The sequence below is a fragment of the Ursus maritimus genome, unplaced genomic scaffold, assembly GCF_017311325.1.
Source record: "Ursus maritimus isolate PB19 unplaced genomic scaffold, ASM1731132v1 scaffold_19, whole genome shotgun sequence".
Lineage (NCBI taxonomy): Eukaryota > Metazoa > Chordata > Mammalia > Carnivora > Ursidae > Ursus > Ursus maritimus.
This window is the reverse complement of record NW_024424341.1, coordinates 27,227,292-27,254,731: the sequence shown is the minus strand read 5'-3', so window position 1 is coordinate 27,254,731 and position 27,440 is coordinate 27,227,292. Positions and strand designations below refer to the sequence as shown.

Genomic DNA, 27,440 nt, shown 5'->3' with positions numbered 1-27,440 from the left:
ATGGCTAGCTCACAGCAGCAGCCCCCTTACCTGCACCTGGCCGAGCTGACGGCGTCCCAGTTCCTGGAAATCTGGAAGCACTTTGACGCAGACGGTCAGTAGATCTCTCAACTTCTGTGCCTGTTCGCCCCTAGGGAACCTGCGGTGGAGGGGAAGGGGACAGCGCTGATAGGCAGGTGTACGTTTGCCCCAGGGGGTGTTGGGGTCACAAAGCCTGGCGAGGTCGGGGTCTGGAGTTTGGGAGACACCCGGCTGCTCAGGTGACAACTGTCAGCAACTTTTCTTCTCTGACATAGACGGCAGAAGCCCGCCAGCTTTTGCAGCCTCATTCTGGGCAAGTTGGAGCTTTCCCAGAGAGGAGGCCTGGGCGGGCAAGGCTCCCCATGATTCCCCCTGCCATCTTACCTTCCCCACCTTTCTCTTCAAGGTAGTGGCCTGCTTTCAGCTGCAGCAGCCACAGGTCTTCTTTCTTGGGGTTCTCCTTTTGTTTAAAACCAGCTTAGCCCCCCCCCTCCACTGTCCTGGAGTTTGGGGCAAGCTGGGGGATACTGAAGGGAAAGCCTGGGCCTCCCCAGATGAATTGGCTGGGAGCGGGAGTGGAGTGTGACCCCGGGGCCCTGAACACCCCTTGGGCTTCCTTCGCCCATTTCCCATCCTCCCTAGGTAAATGGGTCCCATACACAGCAGCGGTGGGTGTGGTGGGGGCAGGGTTGGGGGACCAGCCTGACATATTCCCTCACAGTGATAGTCCTGGGTGCTTTGGGTGACATCTCTGGGTGGAGGGAGGCGCAATCTTAAATGCCTACTGAGACACTGACTCACCCAAAAATCGAGGGTCGGACTGAGTGACCTTAGGAGGTGTCTCCCAATACTGGCATTCCAAGAGTCTACGATGGTCTGAATCAGGCATAAAGGGAGGCCCCCCTTTAGGAGCTTCTGATATCGTTCGAGACGTTTTCCCCACCCCTCCAAAAAAAACAAAGTGCTCTGATTCCCTTCTCTGAGGTCCTGGCTGGGATGGGCATCTCAAATGTTCGGGCATCTCAGACCACTGGCAGGGTGATGGCTTCGGGTGTTTATCCTGGGATTGACAGTGAGGGGGATGGGAACCAGAGGGAGCATCAGGGGTGGCTCACTTAATTCTTCTCTCCTCCTTTCCTCACCTCCTCAGGGCATGCAAGTGGCTAAACAGAGGCCCTCTGCCCAGAGTGCTTGGAGAGGCAAGGGTTAATGTCCAGTAAAGTTAATGAGTCAAGTTTTGTTCCCTTGGAGCCACCTGAGAAAGCTGGGTTGGGAGCCAGGCAGAGGACTGGGCAGGTAACCCCCGGGCTGGGACAGTGATCTGCCTGTGAATTACTGAAGGAGGTGGGTAGGTTGTTAAATCTGTAAAATGGGGCTAAGGAGGGGTTGTACTGCCGATCCCCAGCTTGTGCCATGAAACTGCCTTGGTGAAAAGGGCCGTAAGGTGCAGCCTCTTAGCATTCCAGATGACGTGCACATTCCCTAAGGATGCTTCTGCCCGTTTATCTGCACCAGAGACTTGCAGGATTCAAGGAAAGTTACCAAGTGGCCAAGGTTATACCACCGGCCTCCTGCCAGATGAGTCAGCTATAATAAACAGAGGACTCCATAGTTTCTGCTTTCCCCCTGTCCTCGTGGGGACAACCAAGAGCACTCTCAATAATCATGCAAATCCTTACATTTATCTGAGACCACATGCTGTTCCAAACACAATCACACCTTCTAGAGTCCCTGTGAGGCTGCTGGGCAGGCCAGCTGCTCCTTGCGCAGATGAGGACAGAGGCCCAAGCGGCGAGTTCTCTGAGGCTGTAGAGCACGGTAGTAGTGGAGCTGGTTCCTGGCCAGTGTTTATTCCCTGGTTTGGAGACATACGTTTGGGTTGGAAGAGGGGTTTTTCCGTGATGATTGGCACCATTTTCCCTCCCACTTGCCCACAGAAGAGCCTCTACCAGCCCCAGCATTGGAGGTGATGAGCCGTTCCTTTAATCTCAGAAAGGGGTCCTTGTGTTGGCTGGAGCACAGCTAAGCTAGCACTAGACTCAAGAGTCCAAAAAGCACCCCTGAAGCCATTGTGCCCCTGGCTCCCTCCTGCTCTCATGTGAAAGAGGAGCTGAATGCTTGCTCCTTGGTTCCTTGTCTACCAGATACCCCGTTGCCCTCTCTGGCCAATGCCTCAAGGAGGTCCTAAGGTCCTAAGACCTAACAGAGAAAGAAGACAAAGGGGCTTAACGATGCCAGAGATGGCACAGAGGCGATTTAGGAAAATGAGGATACAGACAAACTGGAACTCGATTGAAGGACCCGGAATTAGGCTGTGGACTGTCTTGCTCTGTACGTTCCCTACCCAACCCCTCCCACACACCCAAAGGCTGCTGGGGAGCTCACCCCTCTCCCCTGAGGCACTCCCTGCCCTACTGGGCCTCCCCCTTACTAACTCTGGCTTCTGTGTTCATCTGGGGGATTTCTTCCAGATACAGAGGCCCCCTGCCGCCTACAAATTTAAAGAGCTCTGGGAGGACTCTCCTTTGCAGCCCTCCAGGTCCCTGGAGCCCAGTTAGGCACAGCCCCCTGGGGAGGGAGCCACTGCCCCACTCCTCCTGGACACTCTAGGAAATAAAGACAAGGCAACCTTAGGAGAAGCTGGATGCCAAAGAGAGTGAAGATGGGACCGGGGTGGGGGTGGGGGGCTCTGATCCTTGTTCAGCCTGTTCCTAACCAGGAGGAAGAGTCATCCCGGTGACTTTGCCCTAAGAGTTAGATTCTTTTCAAAAATCCTCATCAGTCTTGTGGAGAAAGGAAAAAGTGGGGGTTTGGAGAGAGAGAAACTGCGACTCAGAGAGGCAAAGTTCTTTTGACAAGATCACACAGCAAAATGGGAGGGGGGGCACCCAGGAATCCTATCTCCTAGTGCCCTGTTCCATCCCTGGACTCTCCCTCAGCAGTGAGCGGAGGTCACACATCTGGGAGGGTTCAGATGTCATCTCTCAAAGGCAGAGGTAGGGAAGACAGGAGCCAAGCCCATGCTATGACCCACGTACCACCTCCATGCTCGGAGTGACCCTTGCATGGCTCTCCATGTCTGAGTCTGCTGTCCAGTGTTGCCTGGTCACTTCTGTCTCAGGAATGTCCTCACTCTGCAAGACCTGAGCAGCTGAGGGATGCCCAGCTCAGAGCCCACACTGGCCTGTCCGTGTGGTTCTGATCAGACGGGCCACCAGGCTCCTGTCCCACTGACGACCAGTAGGAATTTCCGTGGAGAGCCAAGGTGTGGCTCAAAAGGGAAAAAAACACCTTAGCCTTTAGAAGCCACTGAAATCACAGGTATAAGATGGGTTCTCTCCCAGAGGCCAGCAGACATTCTGGATCCAAACAGGGAATGCCACTCACCCCCAGAATCTATCTGACATACGTATGCCCTTACGTGTACAAAAAGTTAGATGAACAAGGGCGTCTATTACCGAGTTCTTGGGAATACTGAATATTTGAAGGGAAACATGCTTCACCAGGCAGGAGAAAAATGAATTGTACCAATCTCTCCAGGGGAATATTACACAACCAAGCAGAGTGAGGTGGAGCTTTTCCACTAATGTGGGAAAATATCCAAGATGTACTATTAAGATATTTTTTTAAATGGTACCAGCACACTATTACCGTACGAACCCATTTTCATTATTCACAAAGAGCGTACGCTGGAAGATATTTGAAAGAATACCACATGTTATAGGGAATAGACAATGGTGGTTCTCTCTACAGAGGGGATGAGGTAAAAATTAAAAGGTATTTGCTTTGACTAAGTTAATTCCTGGAGTGTTTGAAAATTTTATAAGAGCTTATGTTTCTTGGGTGAATCTGCAAAACAGTAAAGATGTGAAAAGATGTATATCTCCAGGTGTGGGAATCTGCACAGACTCTTCTGGGCATTTACCTGCCTCCAGATGGCCCTGGTGACGTGGGGGGTTCTCAAAGCCTCTTGCAGGGAGTGAGCCTCTTTCCCTATCCATAGCGGGCCTCGAGACCTTTGAAAGTTAGTGAGAAGAAGGCCCCGCCCTGTCTTCCCTCGTCTGTCCTCCTACACCCGATGGTAGTAACAGAAGCATCCCCCCAACCCTCGCACGATGAACACCTGCCAGACCTGAGCACCCAGGCAGGCCTGCCAGGGCCTCACTGCTAAGTCCGTGTGCCTGCAGGGAGAGGGGAGGAGAGCAAAGCCATAGGGCCTCTCCAAGGTGGAGAGACATCCGGGCAGCTTGCACTGGGATCCTATGTGAAGGCTCTTGGAACAGGAAAAAAGACTTTCCCAAACAGGGTCACAGAATACCTGGTGTATATTAAGTATTTACACAAACACTACAACATGCACAATGCACTATCACTGTGCTAGTCCCTAAGATGATTATAGGACTCCTAAAAACAATCACTTCTTGGCACAAGAAAGTCCGAGGGGTCCGGTGCGGGTAGTCGAGGTCAGAGCTGTCTTTTAACGTTGTCAGTGAGTCTCTGTGCGGTCTGTGTGTCTCATCTGGGACAGCAAGGGATGGGCTTGGGGGTCGTGATGGCAGGATGTGGGGTTCTTGGGGAGAAGCCTCCTGCCCCACCCAGGGTGAGCCCTAGGAATCAGTCCCTCCACTCCGTGTTCACCCCTAAACCCCCAGATGCTTTGCTAATGGTGCCCTTTGGTGTGGTGTGTCTGCAGCGTGCTGGGTGGCCCTGCGCCGGTAGCCTGCGTGTGCGCCCTGGGCCCCGCAGCCTGCCTCTGGGGGGATTGCACCAGCCAGGGAGGCGCTGTGTCTGTGAGGAGCTGGGGCTCCCCAGGGAGGCAGCCCTGGGACCAGTTTTCACAAACAAGACGCGTATGCCCGCCTCACCAGGGCAGCCACCAGCCCAGGGAGCCGACCTCCCTCCCCTCTCACCTTGTTTGTTCCCCTCCAGACATGAGCGGCTGTCCTGGCTGAACCCCGGAGGGAGGTTTCCAAGGCTAGGAAGACCCCTCAGGGAAATCTCTTCCAACACCTGGGGAGCCCGGATTACTAGAGCAGGCGTGAGGCTCTTCAAAAATAGTGCCTCTCCTGGCAGCTCTCCTGGCCCGTGGCATCCCATGCCCGCCTTGGCCCAGCCGGGCCCATCTGGGGCCTCTGGCCTTGCTTGGCCCTCCCCCGCTCCTCCTGGGCTCTCTGCTGTCCAATCTGCCCCAGCCTTCTGGCCTCCCCCAAGCCTGGGAACCGGCCCAGCGTTGGGCTGCCAGATGTCCACAGGCCCAGGGCCACAACCACTGTGTCTGAAGCAGCATGGCCCAGAAACACAGACTAAAAGTCAGGTTTGAACATTCTGTGTTTTTTCAGCCCTGGAAGCCACTGGGAGAAGAGTGTGCAGGAGTGTGTGTGTGTGTGTGTGTTCATATGACTGACAAAGAGAGCCACGACAAATGCAGGTGTGGGCAGAGGTCAGCCATGGGATGAACAGGACACCAGGCTGTGGGCTGTGCCTAATCTCTTTTCCCCTCAAACTCCTCCTCTCCAGCATCCTCACCGGTCTGCTTACCTGACCAAGTCCTGGAGACCAGATGGGGTGGGGAGGGGACGCTCCTTGTAAACGGTGCGTACCCCGGAAAGTAATATGAATATCAGGGCGGCAATCTGAGGAAGCCAATTTCTTGCCCCAGAGGGTGGGGTTTGACTGTCCAGAACAGCGCTCAGCCTTGGGGGGTAGAGGGCTATTCACCTTTCCATACATTTGAACTCGGATAGACAACTAGGTGGCTTGGTCTCAGGAACACTTTCTTAACGAGAAGTCTGAAACCTGGCAACTCCTGTCCTGGATTTCTCTAACCTGTGCATCGCGGGGAAACACGGACTGCTGTGTGCTACTGCGGCGAGGCCCATAGTTCTCAAACTTGAACGTGTAGGAGGCCTTCTGAAAACACAGACTTCAGGGTCTCACTCCCAGCGCTTCTGCCTCGGGAGTTCTTGGGTAAGGGCTGGGATTCTGCATTTCTAGCAAGCTCCCAGGTAATTCCAATGCTGCTGTTCCACAGACCACGCTTGAAACAGCAAGCCCTTATCCTCCAGACCTACTAAATTAGACTCTCCACTTTAATAAGATCCCCAGGTAATTCTTGGACACCTTAACACTTGAGACTCACCATAAAACGGTCCTTAACCCTGACTGCACGTTAGAATCACCTAGAGAGCTTTGAAAACAGGCCCACAAGAAGTCCCCACCCCATCAATTAAATCAGAAGTTCTAAGGGTGGGGCCCAGGCAATGGTGTTCTAAAAGCTTCCAGGTGCCCCTCGTAGACAGGCTGGGCTGAACACCAGTGCTCTCTACTCTTTGAGCTGAAGAGTTTACAGCCACGGACTGGGTCAGAGGACAGAGGTTAAAAATGATGCTTTCCATTCATGTGAGTTCTACATTTTCCAGAATGTTCTTACAACATTACCTCGTGTGGCTCTCACAACAGCTCCATAAAGTAGAAAGGGCATAAACGGTTTTCCCATTTTAGAGGTCAAGAAATAGAGGCTCAGAGAGATTGACTTGCTAGCAGAATTATACCTCTTACTCAGGTTTCTCTTACCTGCTCAATTGTCAGAAAATCTGTACACACGAATCTCAGTGTCTCCAGCGGGGGTGGGGGTGGGGGGCAGAGCATCCTTCGATCAAGGCTTTCCAGGTGCCTGTGATCAGCAGACTTCCCGCTAAGCTTGCACAAAGAAGATAGACAAAGGGCTCAATTCCAGGACCCTAAGATCCTGACCTGAGCCAAAATCAGACACTTAACCAACTGAGCCACCTGGGCACCCGCAAGAAGTGTTGTCTCAGTTTCAACTGAGGGAAACTGAGGCACAGTGGTGGTGAAGAATGGTAGCAAGAGTACAATAAGGAAAGACACAGGGTCCCTGACTCCCACCCAGCCCCCTCTTCCTAATGTTCTCAGGATGTGGTTTGATAGGAAGGTAAGGAGTGGTGGTTGCTATGGTAACCACATTCTTATCAGTGCCCGTCCACAGGAGATTTGCTTGGTGGCCAGTCACCCCACGCCCTGATACAAGGGTCAGAGAAAAAGCAATCCATTTGTCTAGTGCTGAAGTCCGCTCTGGAAGGATGTAGGTCAACCCATCCTCCACCCCAGACGGGGATAGCAGCTACTGCCTGGGGGATGGATGGGGTGGCTCTGAGGGAGACCAAGTAGCAACGGCCTTTCCCCCCAGTGATGGAGAATGCCTTTTCTGGGCCCCACAGCCCCTGGCTCCCTATCCGATCTCTGCCCCTCTCCCTCTGCCTTCAGCCGGTAGCTCCCGGTAATTCTTGTTAGGCTGCTGTGCCCCACTAGACCATGAAATGCTCCTGGGGAATAAGCCCACATCTAGGACTTGTCTATCGCTCCCCGAGCACCGGGCACAGAGTCGAACTGTTGTTTACTTCCAACAGTATAGGTCTGTTGAATTGAGCCACCTTTTGTCTCTTTGTTGGGAGCACGGAGAGGAAGTGGTGGTGGGATTCCTAGCAGGGTGCGAGGGGCTTGCCTGCCTCTGGGATGCTCCCACTGTCTAGGCTGTGCAAGGTGGGTTCAGGGAGGGGAACTCTTTCTACCGTGGCACCCTCCTTGCTCCTCCCCTCCCCCCGCCCCCCTGCTATTCATTCCTCCCTTTCTGCTCCTCTGCCCAGTAGCTGGGGCTTCTCAGAGAGGCCTTCCCTGCCCACCCCATCCCCACCCAATTAGAACATAAGCCCCATCCTGGCAGACCTTGTCTAGCTCACTTTTACACCCCTGGTGCCTAGCATAGCATAGAGCAAAGTGGATGCTCAAGAAATGTTGAGTGAATAAACGAATGAATGAATGAAACCTACATCAGGAATTAGGATACTCCAATTCTGGTCCTGCCTTGCTGTGTGTTCCTGAATCGATTGCTTACCTTCTCTGTGCCTCAAGTTTCTTTGTCACAGGAAGAGGATTCTCCTCTGCCCTGTTGTGATCCTGTGTGTCTGGAAGGATTGTGACAACTTGGAAGACGGGAGCTCGATCTTGTACGTTGTCATATCCCCCCTCCGTGGCAACCTACACAGGGCCTGACACATAGCTTTCAAATTATCGCCTGAAACAAAGAAAGAAGCAAATATGCTTTGAAAAATTGAAAGTGTTGTATCTGTGAGCCGCTACTGATGTTCACAAGTGTCCATGCTCTCCTGCTGGGCAAGGCGCTGGCTGATTGTCTGGTTTGGGAGGTTATTAAACCACCTTAAAACCCTTCTAGAACAAGAATAAACATAAATACGTTTATTCTTTGTAAGTTTCAGAGAAACCCCAAGGAAAAGTTGGGTCATACAGGTCTGTACTTTTCTCCTTTTCCTCTTCCTGTTCATATTGCTGGGGCATGGCTCAGTGCTGGCCTCACCTGCTTTGGCCTCCTTCTGCACCCCACATCTTCCCGGCCTAAGGCAAGCAGCTCAAGGCCAAGGTGTTCCCCGGCCTGGGCGGCCGGCAGAAACACCAGCCATGGTGGTAATGACCGCTGGCATTTTGGAGGCTCACCGTGGGCCAGCACAGTCCATGTGTTCTTACCCCCATGGAGTCTTCACTGCCAACCATAGGAGGAAGGCACCCTCATTATCCCTGTTTCATAGGTGAGGAAACAGTTCCAGAGAGGTGACATCCCAGAGCGAAGCAGTGAGTAATAGAGGCAGGAGAGGAACTGGGTGTGGGTGCCTCTGCAAGAACTGTGGGTAGCCCGCCCCCACCCCCCTCCATAGCAGGTGCCAGAGCTGGTGGGGAAGTGGCAGAGCAGGGCCGGCTCTGAGGGTGGGGAGCGGGGACGGTCAGAGCTGAGTGCTGGCCTGCTCCCTCGAACCCATCCTCCCAGATCACTGCAGGGAGTGACGAGGAAGAGAAAAAGCACTTGTTCCTTCAACTCAGAGGCATCATCAACTAGACTGCCTTCTGCCTAGAAAGCCCTTGGCGCTTCCCCTCACGCCCCCTCTCCAGCTGACCTCACAGGCCATTAGACACACGCTCGTGAAATTCCAACGATCCCAAGAATGGTGACCACCCTATGCCAGGGAAAAAAGGGGAGCTCAAGTCCCCTTTCCCCGTCCCCTAAATATAAGCACATCTTTTACCTGCAGACAAAAATACATCATTTATCTCACGGGCGTCTCGCCATGCAATGTTTATTGTCGCATCTTCTCCACTAGGGGGCGCCTGTGCGGTTGTTTATTGGGAATCTAAATTCTCAGGGGGTGCTGGGGGAGAGGGTGGGAAAAACCCCCACCCCATCCCACCCCCAAAGGCCCCGATAAATGCTCCTTTTTTATTTTCTTTGTTTCGTTTGTAATTCCATTTGCCCTTGAAGGAAGCTACCAGTTGACTAGTCTCTACAGCAGCCTTGCTCAATCATTTTAAATCAGATTTGAAACTTGACTTTAGGCCAGTGGTTTCCAAACAGGCTGCACATGGAAATCACCTGGGGAGATTAAAAAAAAAAAAAAAATCATGACGTTTAGTTCACACCCCAAACCAATTACATCAGCGTGTCTGGGGGTGGGAGCCAGACATCCATCTTTTTTTTTTTTTTTTTTAAAGATCCCAGGAGATTCTAGTTTGGGGGAGCACTGCCTTCGGCCTGTCTGATTTCCCACCCACAAATGCCTCCTCTCAATCACAGCAGGGACCAGTGACCTTGGCCATGGGCTCAGCTCACCCAGTCTCTAGGCCTTCTGGGTTCAAGACTTGAGAACTTAAAGGCCCTCTCACCACTTATGTGATCTTCAGAGTCAGGCACTGGCCTTGGGGCCCGGTCCTGATCATTGCAGTTTTCATGCGGATTCATTCCATCTTCTACACAGGTTCTGGTCAATGAACTGGAAACAACAGCCACATTTACGGTCCACTCATAATGGGCGCGACGTGGTGAGCTTTACATACAAAGTCCCATTTAAGTGTCTAACTCATTTTGCAGCTGACACAGGTTAAATGACTTTCCCAAAGTCCTACAGGCGGTGAGTGAGCAGAACAGGGTTTTACTCTGCGTTCACAGACCTCGCCTCCTCTGTTCATGGCCACGAAGCAGGTCACCTCCCTTCCTCATAATCCCGTGACCGACACTCGCAGGTGCCCCCAGACCGAAGGACAGACACCCTGCCTTTATCTTCCCACTCTTCCCTTCTGTTAGTTTCCCAGAGCTGCTCTAAGTGCCACAGACCGGGTAGCTTAGAACAACAGAGGTTTTTCTCTTACTGTTCTGGAGGCTGGAAGTCCAAAACTAAGGTAGCATTGCTTCCTTCCGGAGGCTCTCGGGGACAGTCCTTCCGGGTCTCTCTGCTAGCTCCTAGCGGTTGCCAGCAGTGCATGGCATTCCTTAGCTTGGAGATACATCACTCCAATCTTTCTCTTTACATCGTCTTCTCCCCTATGTGTCTCTCTGTGTCTCCACGTGGCCTTCTTACAAGGACACAAGTCATTGGATTAGGGCCTTCCCTAATCTCATATGGCCTCATCTTAACTAATTACTCTATTTCCAAGTGAGGTCACATCCTGAGGTTCTAGGTGGACATGGACGGGGGAGCCGGGGGGACACTCTTTTTTTTTTTTTTTTAAAGATTTTATTTATTTATGTGACAGAGAGACAGCCAGCGACGAGAGAGGGAACACAGCAGGGGAGTGGGAGAGGAAGAAGCAGGCTCCCAGCGGAGGAGCCCGATGTGGGACTCGATCCTGGAACGCCGGGATCACGCCCTGAGCCGAAGGCAGACGCTTTAACGACTGCGCTACCCAGGAGCCCGGGGGGACACTCTTAACTCAATATACTCTCCCACTCCAGAGACCCAAATTCTGTCTCGGGCCTCATTCGCTCCTGTGACCAGGGCCTGCCACCTGCTGGCAAGCCCGGATGCTGATGACGTGTTGCCCCCTGTTGCATTTCAGCTCCTGCTCCTTGCCCAGCCAGTTGCGGACAGTTCCGGCTCTGCCCACTTCTACCAGCTTGGCCCAGATGCTGGTCCCTCCCAGTGTTCTGACTACTGAAAGCATACCCCAAAGACATGCGGTTACTAATCTCGCAGCTATACAGTTGCAAACACCCTGACAGCAGGACCCACATCCCTAACACTGCACGGTCCGAGGCCAACCCACACACCTGCTTGTTGACCAGTGAGGAGAAGTTCTCCATAAAGCCCCTGACTTCCCCGTCCCCTCCCCCCCCAATCAGTCTTACTATTCAGCTCTGAGGTCAATTTTTTTTTTTTTTTTTTTTTTTTTTTTTTTTTTTTTGCTTTGCTTTCTTCACAGGAAATGGGTATATTGAAGGTAAAGAGCTAGAAAACTTTTTCCAAGAGCTGGAGAAGGCAAGAAAAGGCTCTGGCATGGTAAGCCCAGTACTCTGTCCCATTGTTTGCTTTTTCTATCATCCTGATCATGGCTTTCGTCAACATTGTCTGTCCCAAGCTGTGCGTCTCCTAAGCTAGCCTGACATCTCTGGTCTTGACCTTCGAAGTTTTTCTTTTACTCGTAAGGATTTTTTTAGTTGGACTAATCCCTTAAAAAGAGAACCTTCCTGCAATATCTTTGGGTGTCTGGGATTGAGAGGAGTTCACGAATGGATACCAGGGGTGACTGAACCCCCCCAAACTACAAAGCTTTGTGTCTGTGTATATGCATATAAAAGCTTTTTTTTTTTTTCCCTAAGGAATAGTCCAGAGCCTATCTAAGATTCTCAGGGGGTCATGACTCAATTGGATGCCTCAGGGGTTTGAAGTGTCTTTACCCTAGACCAAAGTTTCTCAGCCTTGGCACTTTTGACAGGGCTGGATAATTCTTTGTTGCTGCGGGGCTGTCCTGCGCGTTATAGGATGCATACCAACACCACTGGCTAAATGTCTCGAGAAATTACCAAACGTCTCCTGTGGGGGGGCACAGAATAATCCCCATCAGAGAACCACTGTTCTAGACCAACTGAGTCTGGAATCCTTAGCGAGGACCCAGAGGAAAACAGGATTGCTCCAAACCAACATCTGAACCAGATGGCACGGACTGGCCTCATTCATGGGGGTGTCAGACTGCCTTTCTTAGCCTGCCTGAAGCAACTCCAAATCACGTCCCAGCCCCTTGATGGCAGGGTCCCTGTGGGGCCTGTAGTCACAAGCTGGCACTATTAAGTTCACTAAAGCCTGGGGAGGACTGTCTGAAATACTGAAAAGCTGAGGTAAAATTGGAGCCAGTTTACTGGGATTCCCACGTCTGGTTCTCAGATACACACAGTCACCCATTATCTTCCCCCAGCTCCCGCTGGTCCTCTGGGGGTCTCCCCACTCTCCCCTGCCGTGTGTCTCTTGGCCAATCCACTGCTTCTTAGCAAGTCCTCGTGGGGCAGTTTGGGAGATGAGTCACAAATCCACTGGCGAGCTCCTGGTCCAGAGCCCCGCAGAGCGCCCCAGCGAGCAGGAGGTCCAACCATGGGCTTAGGCGATGGTGGTGATTCATGGGTTTGTTTATCAACTGTGCCCCCATCACCCCTCATTACTAGGGTAATGAAGCCTGCATCACAGAAAACACAGGCTTCAAAACTGATTCTGGGATCAGGGGGTAGGCGGAGGAATGTGTTTTTATGAAGTGCTTCTAGTCTGAAATTTTAGTCACTCCCTTCCTCAGACGGCATCAGGGGTGATTCTCAAGTCTGTCAACAACAATCTCAACTGACACCATCCAGGATGGGTGTTCAGAGCAGCTGTTATAGGGCAGAAGGAATATTGGCCTTGGAAGCCGAGCCACGAGTTCCAGTTCTAGCTACACCAGCGGGTGACCTCGGGAGAAGACACTTCACCTCAGCCTGCATTGGTGTGTAGAATGGACAGGCCACACACCTCACGGGGGCTGTTGTGAAAGCTACATCGGCTGACCCCATTTGTGATAGGGGCCTAGGATCATTCCGTGCGCACTTGTTAATGTCAGGCAATAAATACTGATGAATCAATCCTGGCAAACTGAAACCGGTTCCCAGGTAGAAAGCAATAGAAGGTATACAGAAAAGACTCCTAACCTGAAGACTTGGTAGAATTGTCCTGGGCCCAGTCCGAGGAAGCGTCCAGCCCACCCAGAAGCCATCAGAGAAGGCAAGAAGAGGCATCAGCGGCTCGAGCAGGCTGACCGTCGGTTAGGGATGAGGAAGAGCGCATTAATGCACAGAGTCATTTAGCAACCCCCAAACAGGCCAAGATTGGAGAATTTCAGAGAGCCTTAGATTTAAGGTAGGCAGTGATGGGCTAAAGGAACTCTTGAACTTCTCTGCCTTTGGAGTAGTCACAATAATCTAACGGATCATTTAAATTACCCCTCAGCTATACGAACACTTTCTCCTCACCTTCCTCCCGGCATAAAATCAGAGTGAAAAATGTCACGAACTGCCTTTAGACCTGAAAGAAGAAAATGTGCAATTTACCTTGCTCGGGGGCAGTGCTAGAACCTACTGGGGGGTCCTGGAATAAGTCAGGTTGTATGAGAAGCTGCCTTGGTAAAATGTTGGGGCCTCAATTCTCGCATCTGAGTGATGGGGATAAGTCCTTGCCGTTCTGATAAGAGCTCTGGTTTATCCCATCTCAAAGGCAGAGGGGCAGTTTAAACGCATGAATTACATGGGAAGGGGGGATATGTCTTCATGTGACCGAGCCTCAAAGGAGAGATCGCTTGGACTTGGAGGGATCTTGGGAAGGAGAAGAGAGCAGCCCTGACCACTCCGAGCGTCGGCGGCCCGGTTCTGTGGCAGCAGATTTGGGGTGCAGAATGATTCGAGCCGCTGGCGCACCGAGTGGGTGAGGGATCTGTGGCTCCCATGGGGCCCGGCAGCACAGTCAGCCCCCCTCTGTCTTTCCCCAGATGTCAAAGAGTGACAACTTTGGGGAGAAGATGAAGGAGTTCATGCAGAAGTATGATGAGAACTCGGACGGCAAAATCGAGATGGCGGAGGTGAGCCCCCGTCCCAGCCAAGAGCTCTTGGTGGGGGGGGTAATCTGTCGTGTCTACTCCACCAAGCACAAGTGTCCTTCTAGGCCTCTAAATGGGGGGTGGTCTGGAAGCCCCACCCCACCTCCAGCACTGAGGCTGACCGACGAGAACAGGTGGGACTTTCTCTTTGTCCCACAAGGAAAGAAGCGACAAACACTGGCCTAAGACAAGGATGGAGACCTTACGTGCTCTCAGGGTCCCAGCAGCTACTGCGAGGCTGGAGAACAGGAGTTTTCATGCCCCCCGAAAGGCATTCCAAAGGCAACAGTTTTACTTACCTGCTTAATGTTTAAACGTGTAATTTACATATATAGCATGTATCATTTATATGAAATATATATACACATACTCATACACTTATATTTGCATAAATACACATTGCTAAGACAGAAATTGAGACATATTAAAAATGTAAAGAGTGTATCTGAGCAAAAATTGATACAAATGGGGCAGTGCCAAACCAGAAGCGGTTAGGAACACCCCGCCAACAGTAGCTGGGGAAAGACTCTTACAGAGAAGAGGCGGGAGCAGAGCAAGGAGATTATTTGATTGGCTATAGTTCAAGCGGTTGCGTTATGTGGGAACGCCTCGTTGGCTGTTCTGACCGCTTCAGCTTGGGTTTGTTCACATAGGCTACTAAGGTATTAGGGCCACCTCTGTTTAATGGCTTCCTGGTTTAATTAAACAACTTATGTATATACACATACACACACATACATTCATACGTACACAGTACATACACGTGTGTGCCAGCCTAACCAAACGCCTCTGGCCATCGGTGTGTGGTGTGTGGTCCAGGGCTCACAAATAACAATAGCAGCCCAGGAATGAGGGCATAGCCCCTCCCAGGGTGGGATGCTGCCTTAGGTCAGTGCCCCGGAAGCAGAGACTGAGACAGAGATTCAAGTGGATGGGGTCTCTTGAAAGAGAACTCTCAGAGAAAGAGAAGAGCGCAGCAGGAAAAGGCAGAGGAAGGAGCTAAAGGAAGGATGTGGTCTGAGCTGGAGCCGGGTCTTGGCCTGATCTCACCAGGAGCTCTGGGGTGTGAATTGTGCCACAGTTGGTCTCACCTTGGGGCAAGGGATGGGGTGGTCCTTTGTACCCCCAGTTCAGTCAGTCATTAGACACAGGCTGCCCCCTCCAGGTCGGGGAGGTGGAGATGGGGGACTGGGGCAGCGGGGGTTTGTTGGAGGGCAGCTCTGAGCCATTAGCAGACATCCTTCACAGCGTCAGGGATGGCCCACCAGCCTAGCTAAGGGGCATCTGGGAAGGGCACCAAGAGCATAGATGTCTAAGCTGCAAATCTCAGAAAATCCTGACTCAAATGGGCTTAAACCAGGGGTCACCAGACTTTTTTCTGGAAAGATCCCGATTATGGTAAATGTTCTAGGATTTGTAGGCCATATAGTTTCTGTCACAATTCTTTCAACTCTACCACGGTGGCACAAAAGCAGCCACAAACGGTATGTGAATGAATGGGCATGGCCATGTTCCAAGACAAGTTCATTTATAGAAACAGGCACTGGGCCAGATTTGGCTCATGGGCCATTGTTTACCTACTCCTGGCTTAATCCATGAGAGGCTCCTAATGAGACAAGCCATGGGAAGGGATGGTTCCAGATGAAGGAGGCCAGGTCCCCAGCCCTGCTTCTCTGGAGTTCTCTACCCACCCACACCCACCCCCCCCTGCCGCCCCAAAACAGCTTCATCCTCGGGCTGGTCTACTGTTCCCTCCATCACATCTGGATACACCCATGTCCTGATGCAGAAAGGATGCACAGCATTTGGCCCCTCCTGGGAGCAAGGAAACCTGGAGTACTTTGAGCAGACCTCCCCTCACATCTCAGTAGCCAGAACTCGATCACATGTGTGCTCGTAAGCCAGTCCTGGGCAAGGGAAATGGGATTAGCACATTTGGCTGACTCAGACCAATCAGGATTTGCCTGTGACCCAAGGAAGCGGGAGGGAGCAAAAGAAGTGGGGGACAGCCAGCAGTGTTTGCTGAACAAGGGTATTTTTGCATTTTCTAAAAATCAGATTTGTTGAGGTGTAATTTACATACAGCAAGCCGCGTTGATTGGAAGAGCAGAGTTCTGTGAGATTAGATGTTGTGCACAGCCATGTAATTACCACCACGATCGAGATACAGCATTTCTTATCACCGTTAGGAATCCCCGGCAACCACTCATCTCAGATTAGTTTGCATTTTTTAGAATTTTATATAAATGGAATCACCTGTTAAGTATTCTTTTGAAGACTGGGTACTTGTATTTTTAAAGTGGCATCACTGTCTGTCCCTCCAGCGGCTCACACCTAAGATGTGGGGCGACCCAGATGCCCTTCTCAGAACATCCTTCTCCCCTTTTGAAGGGCTGTTCCGAGGAAGAAAAGCAAAATGCAGCTCCCACGCTGCCTTGCCGCTGGCCATCCACCACCCTCCCTCTAGGCAAGTCTGCCCCGCTCCCAGGCGGGCCGTCTGTAACGTCTCTGTCACTCTCTGGCCCCCACAGCTGGCGCAGATCCTGCCGACTGAGGAAAACTTCCTTCTGTGCTTTAGGCAGCATGTGGGCTCCAGCACCGAGTTTATGGAGGTGAGGCCAAGGCGCTGCCTTTCTCCCGTATTCGGAGCCAGGTCCATCCCCTCCCACCCCCCCCACCCCCCGCAAATGCCTGGGAGTGGTCCCCTGGGCGATGCTAAACCCCTTAGAGCTCCACTACTCAGTGTGGTCCCTGAGTGCGTGTGAGAAACAAAAAGTCCCTGACCCCCTGACGCACAATCTACACGTCAGCAAGATCTCCAAATGATACGTGCATGTGAGATTGTCCAGGATACGGTGAGAAGTAAGTATGGGCAAGTACACGCTTATCTCCCCTTTGGGAATTGGTCATGGGCATTACATCTTACGTTCTCTGAGAAATCCTGCAGCGAAGAGACCTGTTTCATGTCATTTGGCTTCCAGATCTCACATACTTTGTTCTCAATAACATTGGTGTCCCCTGAAGTCAGGGTTGCAAGGAGCATGTGTGGGGAGCGTGGATTTATGTGCCATCCCAAAACTGGAAAAGCCCGGGGTGGGTGGGGGGACTTCAAGTTTGCAGATTCTTGACTGTGGTCTACATGTCAGTTGCCCCCCCTTTAAAATAGATCTTTGCAACAGAAATTCTTTGAAATCTTCAAGTGAAGGAGACCATCCAAACTCACGTTTCTTTTTTTGAGTAATATTCAACCGATAGATGAAACCATGTGAAATTATTGATATCTGACAATTTTTGATTTACAAAAGTTGGGAATTCCATATGGTTCAACCAAATACATTACTAATCCTGATGCCCAGCAAACTAAATTATTTCTTGGTATTTTTCTGGACTCTGCACCCTAGCTGGTCAATATTATGTGTCCCTCAGAGTGAAACTCAACCCATACCCGCCACACACTGCCTGCTATGATAATGACTGGCCTTCAACTTGACTCGAGTTGCCTGTCCTCCTGTTAAATCCATGTCGAGACACCGGTAATCCCTTCCCCGTGATTTACTGCCTAAAACGAATGGAGAGTTAGCCCAGAACCCCACACGGCTTGGAGTTCCCCACATGGGTAGAAAGTTGGTTAGAAAACCGATTCTCAGGGCAGAAAAGTCATTTTTTAAGTGGCAGCTTGCCTAAGCATCAGATATGGATTTAATTTTATGATGCTTTAAAGGATTTTCTCCAGTTTTTCCCAGATGGCAAGATTCCACAAGCTGGTCATCGACATTCTGGATTCTGTTCTTACTCCTTCTCTTGCCTGTCTGGGGGAAGTCTGCATCTCCTTGTCAGACTGCCGCTTTTGTGAGCCTTGATTTTTCTGTCTGTAGAAAAGGGAGCATTATGCCTGATGGTCCCCACCGTGATGGGGACGGAGGCAGCCAAAGATTGGCCGCTNNCCTCTGATCTGGAAAATAGGGATGACGATAGTTTGTGGGGGTGAGGCAGCTGGAAATGCTTAAAGAGAAGCAAAAAATACCTTTCTCTGTCTCTGTCCCCCTCTCTCCAAGTCATTAGTGGTTTCTCTCTGCGTTGTTGGCATGATTCCACATTCTTATCTGTCTTTATCCTTTAATCCACAGTATAACTGCTGGGCCAACACCCCCATCTGAGTTTCCCGGGACCCCACCATCCCACAGCACCACCCTCCTGGGGTTGGCCATTTGTTCCATTTTTATGAGCTGGAAACATGAATTGGTCCCTCTGCCGCCCTAGAAGGCTAGTGCGGGCAGATAGCTCCATCCCACTGCTAAGCACAACATTGTAATTTCTAATTTTAGTGACGCCTCAGGATTTCTTTGAGATTTCACAAAGCCCAGGTCCCTTGAACTCTTTTCCTTGAATGGGAAGAGAATGACCCACTGATGCAGGAGCACAAAGTGCTGGAGGGAAGAGAAGTGAGCAACGAGAGCCTGGGGTGGGGGTGGGGCCAGGGAGGGCGGGAGGTCAGACCGGCTGGGAGGATCTCTGCCCCCCAAAAAAAGCAAAAAGCAAAGCGATGCTTTGCTCTGAGTGAGGACTGGGGTCCCTTCAGGTTACCCTCCTTTTTAAAAATATATATATTTTATTTATTTGTCAGAAAGAGAGAGCACAAGCAGGGGTACAGCAGGCAGAGGGAGAAGCAGACTTCCAGCTAAGCAAGGAGCCCAGTGCGGGGATGGATCCCAGGACCCTGGGATCATGACTTGAGCCGAAGGCAGACACTCTATGGAGCCACCCAGGCGCCCCAGGTTACCCCCCTTTTAGGCAACTTAGGGAGTATCTGCCTTTTTTCCCAGTCAAGACTCAGATGAACTAAATTCTAAGGCACTAAGTACATGCAGATGGTTGGTAAAGTCATATTTGTAAATTTGCACGTATTAGTACTTTCTCAGGGTTAGGCTTTCTGGGCACAGGAAGGAATATTTGGATGGAACCAAAGCATTTTTCCCCCAGAGAAAAGACACTCCCCTGATCAAATACCATCTATCCAAGTTGTCTGTGGTATAAGTCTACCCTTTTGTTGGGATTTGCTCATGTCTTATAACTTTTTTATAAAATCAGGATCCAAAAAAAAAAAAAAACTACCAAATTTCCTGAGCCACCACTATCTCATGAGAATTACACAGCCTTGCTTGCTGGTATGGAAGAAAGATCCTCGGATATCTATAAACTCACCCTCCGGACAATAAAAGGGAGACATGACATGGAGAAGGGAAGGGACGCAGGGATCCAAATTTGGCAAAACAATGAGTGCTTGCTGATTCTTAGTAAACCAGGTGACACCTGCGTGCGTTGTGCACTTTGGAGCCGAGGGAGAGGAGAGAAAAAGTCAAGGGAAGAAGTCTTGAAAGAAAATAGAAGAAATTTGATCAGGCTGACCAACATAGCTCAAAGATTCGGGGAAATGGGGCCCTCTGGATTGAGTAGAGAGAGGGCTGGTTTCCTTAGAAAACAGAGAAAGGAATGCTTTTTACCACCAGATGGGGAGTAGCCTTGGGATAGTCTAAACAAGCTGAGGACACTACCAATTCTCCCCTTGAGACGTGGATGCTGCGTGCCCCATGATGGAGGGATGGACGAGGGAGCACAGTGACAATGAACCAAAGCCTAAGTCTGCCCCTTCCAGAAGGTTCTTACTCTTGCCCCAGGCCCCACCCAGAGAATGAGAAGCTTCCAGAGCAGTAGAGGAACATGCTGTATACCCACAGCAAAAATCAGATCCACCAGAGCCTAGTGCTAGGTTGGTTAGCACCGTAGAAAGCCAGAACCCTGTCCAAAAAAACAAAAGAAAACCATAACCCTAGTTACAAAATGATTCAAAAAGAGACCCAGGCCAGTTAGAGTAGGGAGACATTCCTTTTCTGTGTGACCTTGGCCAAGACACTTTCCCCCATTTCTTCATCTGTGACACAGAAGGGAATGGGCTAGACCATCTCCATGTCCCCATCCCCCGGTAATACTCTTGAACATCAAGACCCAACCTGGTCCATTAAAGGGAATTGCAAGGAGGCTCATAGATGTCGACAGGTCTTTGCAAATAGGTTGGCGTTCCCGTTGCAGGCTTGGCGGAAGTATGACACAGACAGAAGTGGCTACATTGAAGCCAATGAGCTCAAGGTAGGATGGGCCTTGGGAAGGGTATAGAAGGCACGGAGAATGGGACTGAGGCCAGAGTGGTGGTAGGTTTAGGGAACCTGGGAAGGGAGGAGATGTTGGGTGAGGGACATGGGTTTGTGGTCTGCTCAGGAACACTGAAGCCCGGCTCCGACTCTGTGGACGTGTTCAGGACGGCCATGTGAATCAGTAGCGAGGAGCCGCAGGGCCATGGAGACTGACCAGACTGCACCCCTTCGCACCTCAGTGCCCGGGATAGGCACCTTCAAGGCAACTGCAGCAGATGGGCCTCCTGGCTTGTACAATCTACCCCATCACTCCTCGGGAGCTAGCGATCCCCAGGCACTGCGTAGCCCTGTGTCCTGGGGGCTCTCTGAGGCCCCAGAGCCAGTTTCTACCTGTTGCATCCAGGTGCTACCTCCAGGCCTTCATGGTCATTCCACAAGCCTCAGGGATTAGGGAATTATAAGGGACGTAAGCCATACAAATGGTAGGCCTCCGAAAACAATGTTGACTGATTGAAGGAACAAGTAATGAGGGAGGGGCTGACTGACTGAGTCAGGAGCTCTGAAGGGGCCTTTTGTGTTCTAGGGATTTCTGTCTGACCTGCTGAGGAAGGCGAACCGGCCCTATGATGAACCCAAGCTGCAAGAATACACCCAAACCATTGTGAGTGGGCAGAAGGGTCCCTCCCCCCTCCAGAGGCACAGGACTGGGGCCCCCAGCCAGAGGGATTCGGGGTTCAGGGTCTGTTGTTGGCTGATTCTTCAGGCCCCGGTGAAGTGACTCCCAGTGGCGACTGGCAAAAGGCATGCCGGTCCCTGGCCCCACACACCCTCTGTCTGAGATCCTCATGGAGTGAGGAAGAGACGGAGCATCTGTTTCCATGACAACCTCCCCAGCTCTGGGAGAGGATGGGCTTGGAGACGGGTGTTGGCCTGCCAGGCTTCTGGGGCCCCGGCCCTGATAAGGGGAGGGAGGGGCAGGGACAAATTTAGACCATGCTGGTCTCTGGCCTCCAGGTGACCTCAGAGGGGGCAGAGCACACCCACCCATCTCCCTTCCTCTCCAGTCCAAGGGGATGGCGGGTCAAGGTCCCACATGAGAGGTCAAAGCCAATCACCCAGGCACCTCTGTCTGTCCCCAACAGCTACGGATGTTCGACTTGAACGGGGATGGCAAACTGGGCCTGTCGGAGATGTCCCGGTAAGTGCCCGAGCCCACCCCCAGGGTCACTTTGCCCAGGACCTCTGCAGACCATTCCGTGCCACCCTCCCTGGCTTGAAGACCAGTCGGTGGGGAAAGTGACAGGTCAGGTGTCACGAAGCTCAGGACGAAGCTAGATAGAATCTCTGCACCTCCGTGTCTGCCTCCCTCCTTGTAGAACTTGCCACTAATTCCTCAGTGCTCAGAGACGGTTTCCAGAACTACAGGCTTCCACATCCCCCCACTTCCCCGTTGTTCTTGCCTCTACTCTGTCTCCTAAGCTCTGCTCTAACACTTCCTTTCCAGACTCTTGCCTGTACAGGAAAACTTCCTGCTTAAATTTCAGGTAAAAGAGCCACTCTGCTTTTCTTCAATTCCTTCCTTCCCTCATCCCCACGCACTTCACTCTGCCACCCTCCCGTCCACCCTCCAGCACACACGTGCACACACGCAGACACACACGCTCACTCACACACATGCAGCCACATGTACTCGCCTGTACACGCATGCACACACGCACATACATGTGCACACACTCACACATGCACGCACATATGCGCTCACTCACGTGCACACAGACACATGCGCTCATTCATGCACACACAAGCACATGCACTCACTCGCTACGCACACTTGCACGCGCGCACACACACACTCTTTCTCTCTTTTGCTTCTCTCTTTAATACCTCGGGCCTTACAGGGCATGAAGCTGACTTCAGAGGAGTTCAATGCGATCTTCACATTTTATGACAAGGTAAGAGCGAGAACAGCGTGGGAGGGAAAGGCAGGGGCCCCCTCAGCAGGGGTGCCCCCAGCCACATGGCTTCGCTTTGTCTTTCAGAGTAAGGAGGGGCTCAGGACTGCTCCCTCGCTGCCAGCTCATAAATGTGCTTTGGAGCCAACTGTTTTGCTAGGAAGTTGGGAGGGAGAGGACCTCCTTACCGCCCATCACCCCTTCCTTTGCTGCCCCCACCTGTGTGACTCCGATAGTCTTCCTTATAACCAAAGCGTGGGGACTAAGCTTTACATAGCCCCTGTGTTCATCCTGACATCTTAGGGAGTTAGCTAAATGCTTCTGGAACCTCATAGTTTCAATGCAAATGAAAAACCCCGGAATGCAAATTTGCCCTGACGTGCGCGCGCACCGTTCCTGCCTTGGCTGGGGAAGTCAGCAGTGAGGTGTTACTTTGACACCGCACGGTATGAACGCCTTCTGCACAGAGGAGGGGGAAGGTCAGCCCCTGCAGGCTCCCTGAGAAGAGTTGGGGGACTCAGGAGGCCAGGTCAGGGGTGGTGGGGCCTGATGCTAGAGCTCTGTGCTGCCTCTGCCCCCCCCCCCCCAGGACGGGAGTGGTTACATTGATGAGAATGAGCTGGACGCCCTTCTGAAGGACCTGTATGAGAAAAACAAGAAGGTAAGCTAACTGAGCCCGCAGACCTAGGCAGGTGGCCCTAGGGCAGGAGAGAGGCTCCTGAGGGAGGGGGGAGCTGGAAAGGAATGGAGGGGTGCATTTTGCTCTCCCCTGATCACTCAGAACTGGGCAATGGCAGTTTGGGGGCTGTTGTTTTGTTTCTGGCTGGATGACTGGTGGGTTGGTTGGTTTCTTTTAATTGTAGTAAAATACACACGATACAAAGTTGAGCATCTTCACCATTTTTGAGTGAACCTTGAGCAGTACTGAATACATCCACACTGCTGGGCAGCCACCACCACCACCACGTCCAGAACTCTCTTCCTCTTGCAAAACGGAAACTCTGTGCCCAGTAAACAACCACCCTCCACTCCTCCCTCCCCCGGCCCCCTGGTCCCCACCATTCTACTTTGTCTCAAATTTGACTTCTCTAGATACCTCCTAGAAACAGCGGCCTTCAGGACTTGTCTTTCTGTGACTGGCCTACCTCACTGAGCATAACGTCCTCTGGGTTCGTCCATGCTGTAGCAATGCTGATGTCCTTCCTTTTTAAGGCCGAGTGATATTCCAGTGTTTGTGTCCACCACCTTTTATCTGTTCATCCATCAACAGCCACTCGGGGTGCTCCCACATTTTGGCTCTCTGGAGTGATGCGATGACGAGGCACTGGCAGCCTGACTGCCATCAGAAAAGATTTCTCCGGCAAGGAGAGATTTGGGAGAACCTCTGAAACAAGTAATATTATATATTAACGGAATTTAAATTTTGGGAAAAAAAAAGTTTTGGGAAAGAAGGGGCCGGTGGGAGGTGAAGCTATTTCTCCCTCTGCCTCTCCCCCCACCTGTGCATGCACGCTCACTCACTCTCTCAAATGAATAGATAAAATCTTAAAAAAAATAATAATAAATGCAGAGTCTGGAGGTGGGCAAGAGGCTAAGAGCCACGGAAGCATTTGTTTCCCTCAAAGAAAAGGCAAAAGGTGGAGAACTGAACTATTACTTTGCCTGGTGGCATTTCTTCCCAGATAGACCTCGGGCGGCAGCAGGCTCGTCCGTCTGGGTGCATGGGGTCGGGGCGGGGGGGCCCGCAGGAGGACCAGGAGCCCGCAGTTGTCTTTGCAGCCGCCTTCCTTCACCTCCTGGAAAATGCCTTTTTCTGAGCAAATGGTTTTGCTGTTTTCTTTAATTAGATGATGAATGCTCCATACTTCCTCGAGTTGCCTAACCACTTTGGCTGCCAGGCAAAAGCTAAATTTACTGCTCAATTTCAGGGGAAAGAATTCACTGCAGCCTCTGTCTGCCCTTCCAGCTGCTTTCTGACCACTTCATCTTTGTCCTGAATATCATTCTTCATTTCTTTCATCCCACATTTTTTTTGGTTACCTACAAGTGCTTTTTGAAAGAGGCAGAAAATAAATTGTAAGTAAGCACATACTTCTTAGAAAGAAGGATGTCTTCACCAGGTATTTGAACTTGATAGGCTCTTTCCTGGCACCAAACTAGGAGAAAGTTATCTATGCACCCTTATGTGTCCAGGGAATGTTGGGCATTCTAGTGGAAAATATCTTTAACTGTAATTGTATTAATGAGGCATCATTATTCTCCATATGGCCCTGCTCTGCACCCGAGGCTGATCGACCCTGAAGGCAAGCATAAATCTGGAGAGTGACCTGAATTTTCTGCTTATCACCTAACTAGGCTTTCTTTCTTTCTTTCTTTCTTTCTTTCTTTCTTTCTTTCTTTTTTTAAGATTTTATTAATTTATTTGTGAGAGAGAGCACAAGCAGAGGGGTGGGGGGACGAGCAGAGGGAGAAAGAGAGGGAGAAGCAGACTCTTCGCCAAGCAGGGAGCCCGACACGGGGCTTCATCCCAGGGCCTCGGGATCATGACCTGAGTCGAAGGCAGACGCTTAACTGACTGAGCCATCCAGGAGCCCCCAGGTTCTTTCTTAGTTACCACAAAATACAACTGCTATGGCCGCACAGGTTCCCTCAGATGTGGAGACAGAAACAGTCAGGTGTTGGGGCTAGGAAGCAACTCCGAAGGCTGGAGAACAAGGATATTAATACAGTCGTTTACCTGGGAGTCTTCCACCTGTACTGAGCTCAGGATGAGGCCCCTGGGGATGGAGAGCATGAACCACTAGAGCAAGCCAAGGACTGGAAACAGCAGCACGTGTGCTGGGAAGGGAGCGGCTGTTTTTAGCGGATGCACATGGCAGACGCGCATTCCATTTGGATGGTGCGAGCTCTGTGATACGGATTCTGAGCAGATTCATGTTTGAGGCTCCTGAGGGACAGGCTGGGGAGATCAAACCTCAGTATTTCTCGCCACTCCTGAGGCCACTGCAGCTCACTAAAGCGTTCCTCAGCTTCGAGCAGAACTTCGAGACGTAGAAAGTGAGCAGCCCTCTCCCTTCATGCTGCTAAGATTCTTGATGCCACATTGAATCAGGGTGGGGGCCGCGGTGGTTCTCCAGCTCCAGGATGATCGATGGGGTCCCTTCCTTGGCTCCTAATTAGAATGGTATTACGAACTGGGTGATATTTCCAGGGACTTCACAACTTTAGGGAAGATGCTCCCCAAAGCTAGTGATGCTTGCAGAGTGCCCTCGGGGTGGGTGCTGGCACAAAACCAGGCATCAGTAACATGAGGGGATGTCCTGAGACACAAAAAAGGACTGACCTTTGCGCACCAAAAAAAGAGGTGACTAAGGACAGGTGAGCCAGGCAAAGAATTAGACAGACTTCAGGACTCGGGAGACTAAGGGTACTTGTGGCTGCAGAGTTGGTCCAATCCTCTGGCAAATACCATAGTTTTTGCTTCAGTTTTTTCATTAGCTGAACGGAGATAAAGACCATTAGCCTGAAAGGGGAGGTGAAAAAAAGAAAAAGGGAGGAAGGAAGGAGAAAGCAAGGTCTGCCAACATTTTCAAGACAAGAAGACAAGAGGGAAGGGGCAGGGGAGGGAGTGTGCAAGGGAGGGAGAGAGGAAGGAAAGGAGACAAAAAGATAGTACAAGTGATCGATGGCTTCGCTGTATTTCAGACCTATTATTTGTATCCAAAACAATTACTGTAAAGCATGTATTCAACACAAAGCATATTAGGTATCGAAGTTCTGTTTAATGTTGGCCTCCGTTTTACATGAGATGGTGGCCCTATGTCCGTGGGTCACCTGTCTTTGTGGCCTCTGAAGGGCCACAGAAGCCACTGAACAAGAAGTAGGCAGGTGAGCTTTGCCGCTGGAGGAGGCAGGAGTTAGGATTCCTTGTTTAAATGGGTGAGGTTTAGGGAAGTATGGTCCCTGGGGCCCACAGACAAGACCAGGGAGCTTCCCAAACATTCTCTTCCTCACCTGCAAAGACCCACACCGACTACCGGAGGCCCAGGGAGGTGGGGAGTTGATACAAGTCATGCAGAGATAGGGACTAGCCGATTTTGGAGTGCATGCTATGTGTCAGGGGCTGTGCTACGCCGTGTTCGCATTCATTCCCTCAGCTAACCCTCCTAACACCTCAATGAGGAAGATCCTGTTCGTGTACCCATTTTACAGATGAGGCAGCTGAGATGAGACTCTGAAAGGTTGAATATTTTCCTCCAAAGCAATGCAGCCAGTAAGAGAGAGAGGGTTTCACGCAGGGCTTTCTGACTCCAAAGCCCATGTTTGCTGGGGTGGGAGAAGAGAAAGGTTCTGGCGGGCCTGTTTGTCAATGAGCAGATGGGACGCTCCGCGGGAGCCATCCAGTGAGGGGCTCTAACTCTCTCCCTGTGTCTCCTAGGAAATGAATATCCAACAGCTCACCAACTACAGAAAGAGCGTCATGTCCTTGGCTGAGGCGGGAAAGCTCTACCGCAAAGACCTGGAGATCGTCCTCTGCAGCGAGCCCCCCATGTAAAGGGGGGCCAGGGGCCGTTTCTCCGTCTCCCCCAAACCCTGCCCCCGCTGCCCTGCCACTTCTCCCCGGACCCCGAGATCGTGAGCGCCCCTCCTCCGCCCCTGCCACCTGCACACACCAGCCTGCAGAGCAGGAAAGAAGGGCTGGAGGGTGGGTTGCTGACGGGCCTCCGGGAGCCCGGTCCCAGCTCCCCGGACCTGACCTGACCCGGCACGCAGCTCTGCCCGCAGAAGGGCACCACCCGCGTGGGCGGTGGGCGGGGCATGGGCGGAGCTTCCCTGCCCCTCTTCGCTGTGCTGCATGAGCTCCTCTGCTGTATGATCTAGGCTTCTCTGTCCCACCAAGCCTGACTCTTCCTTCCCACTCGCCTCCCCTCTCTCCCATGCCACCTCCCACCCAAACTCCTGAGTTCCACCCACCACCTTGCTAATGGCGTAGCTGTCTTCTCAAGAGCCCCTGTTCGTGTAGGGTGCTGGCCCTTTGTCTTCTGGACTCAGCGTGCTCCTTTGCTCTGTGGGTTCCTTGTCTCCTTGTTTACCAAAGAAGAGTTTACAGACAATAAAGTGGAAACCTTCTGCGTGGAAGCTCACCCAGTTCTGGTCAAGTGGTCGACTTCTCTCTGCACTTAGCTCTTCTTGACAAGGAAAGAGCCTGTTCTATGGGCGGGGGGTGTTGGGACCACCCGGCTGGGGAGTAACCACAAAAAGCAGAGGCGTAGGACCCCAGTACTCTGGGCTTTCCCTCGCCATTCCCAGCCTGTCTCTTCATCAGCCTGTCCCTTCTTTGCTCCACGTG

The 27,440-nt window shown here is 51.6% G+C and overlaps 1 protein-coding gene across 1 annotated transcript; it reads left to right on the top strand.

The window, feature by feature from the left end:
* CALB2 (calbindin 2) lies at positions 1 to 27,234 on the top strand. The gene is made up of 11 exons (XM_008702366.2): positions 1 to 94; positions 11,302 to 11,378; positions 13,882 to 13,971; positions 16,521 to 16,601; positions 20,077 to 20,133; positions 20,722 to 20,799; positions 21,281 to 21,336; positions 21,643 to 21,682; positions 22,037 to 22,090; positions 22,680 to 22,751; positions 26,529 to 27,234. Exons 1-11 carry the CDS (start codon positions 1 to 3, stop codon positions 26,643 to 26,645), a joined length of 816 nt encoding a protein of 271 aa, XP_008700588.1. The 3' UTR covers positions 26,646 to 27,234.
* The last annotated feature ends 206 nt before the right edge of the window (positions 27,235 to 27,440 follow it).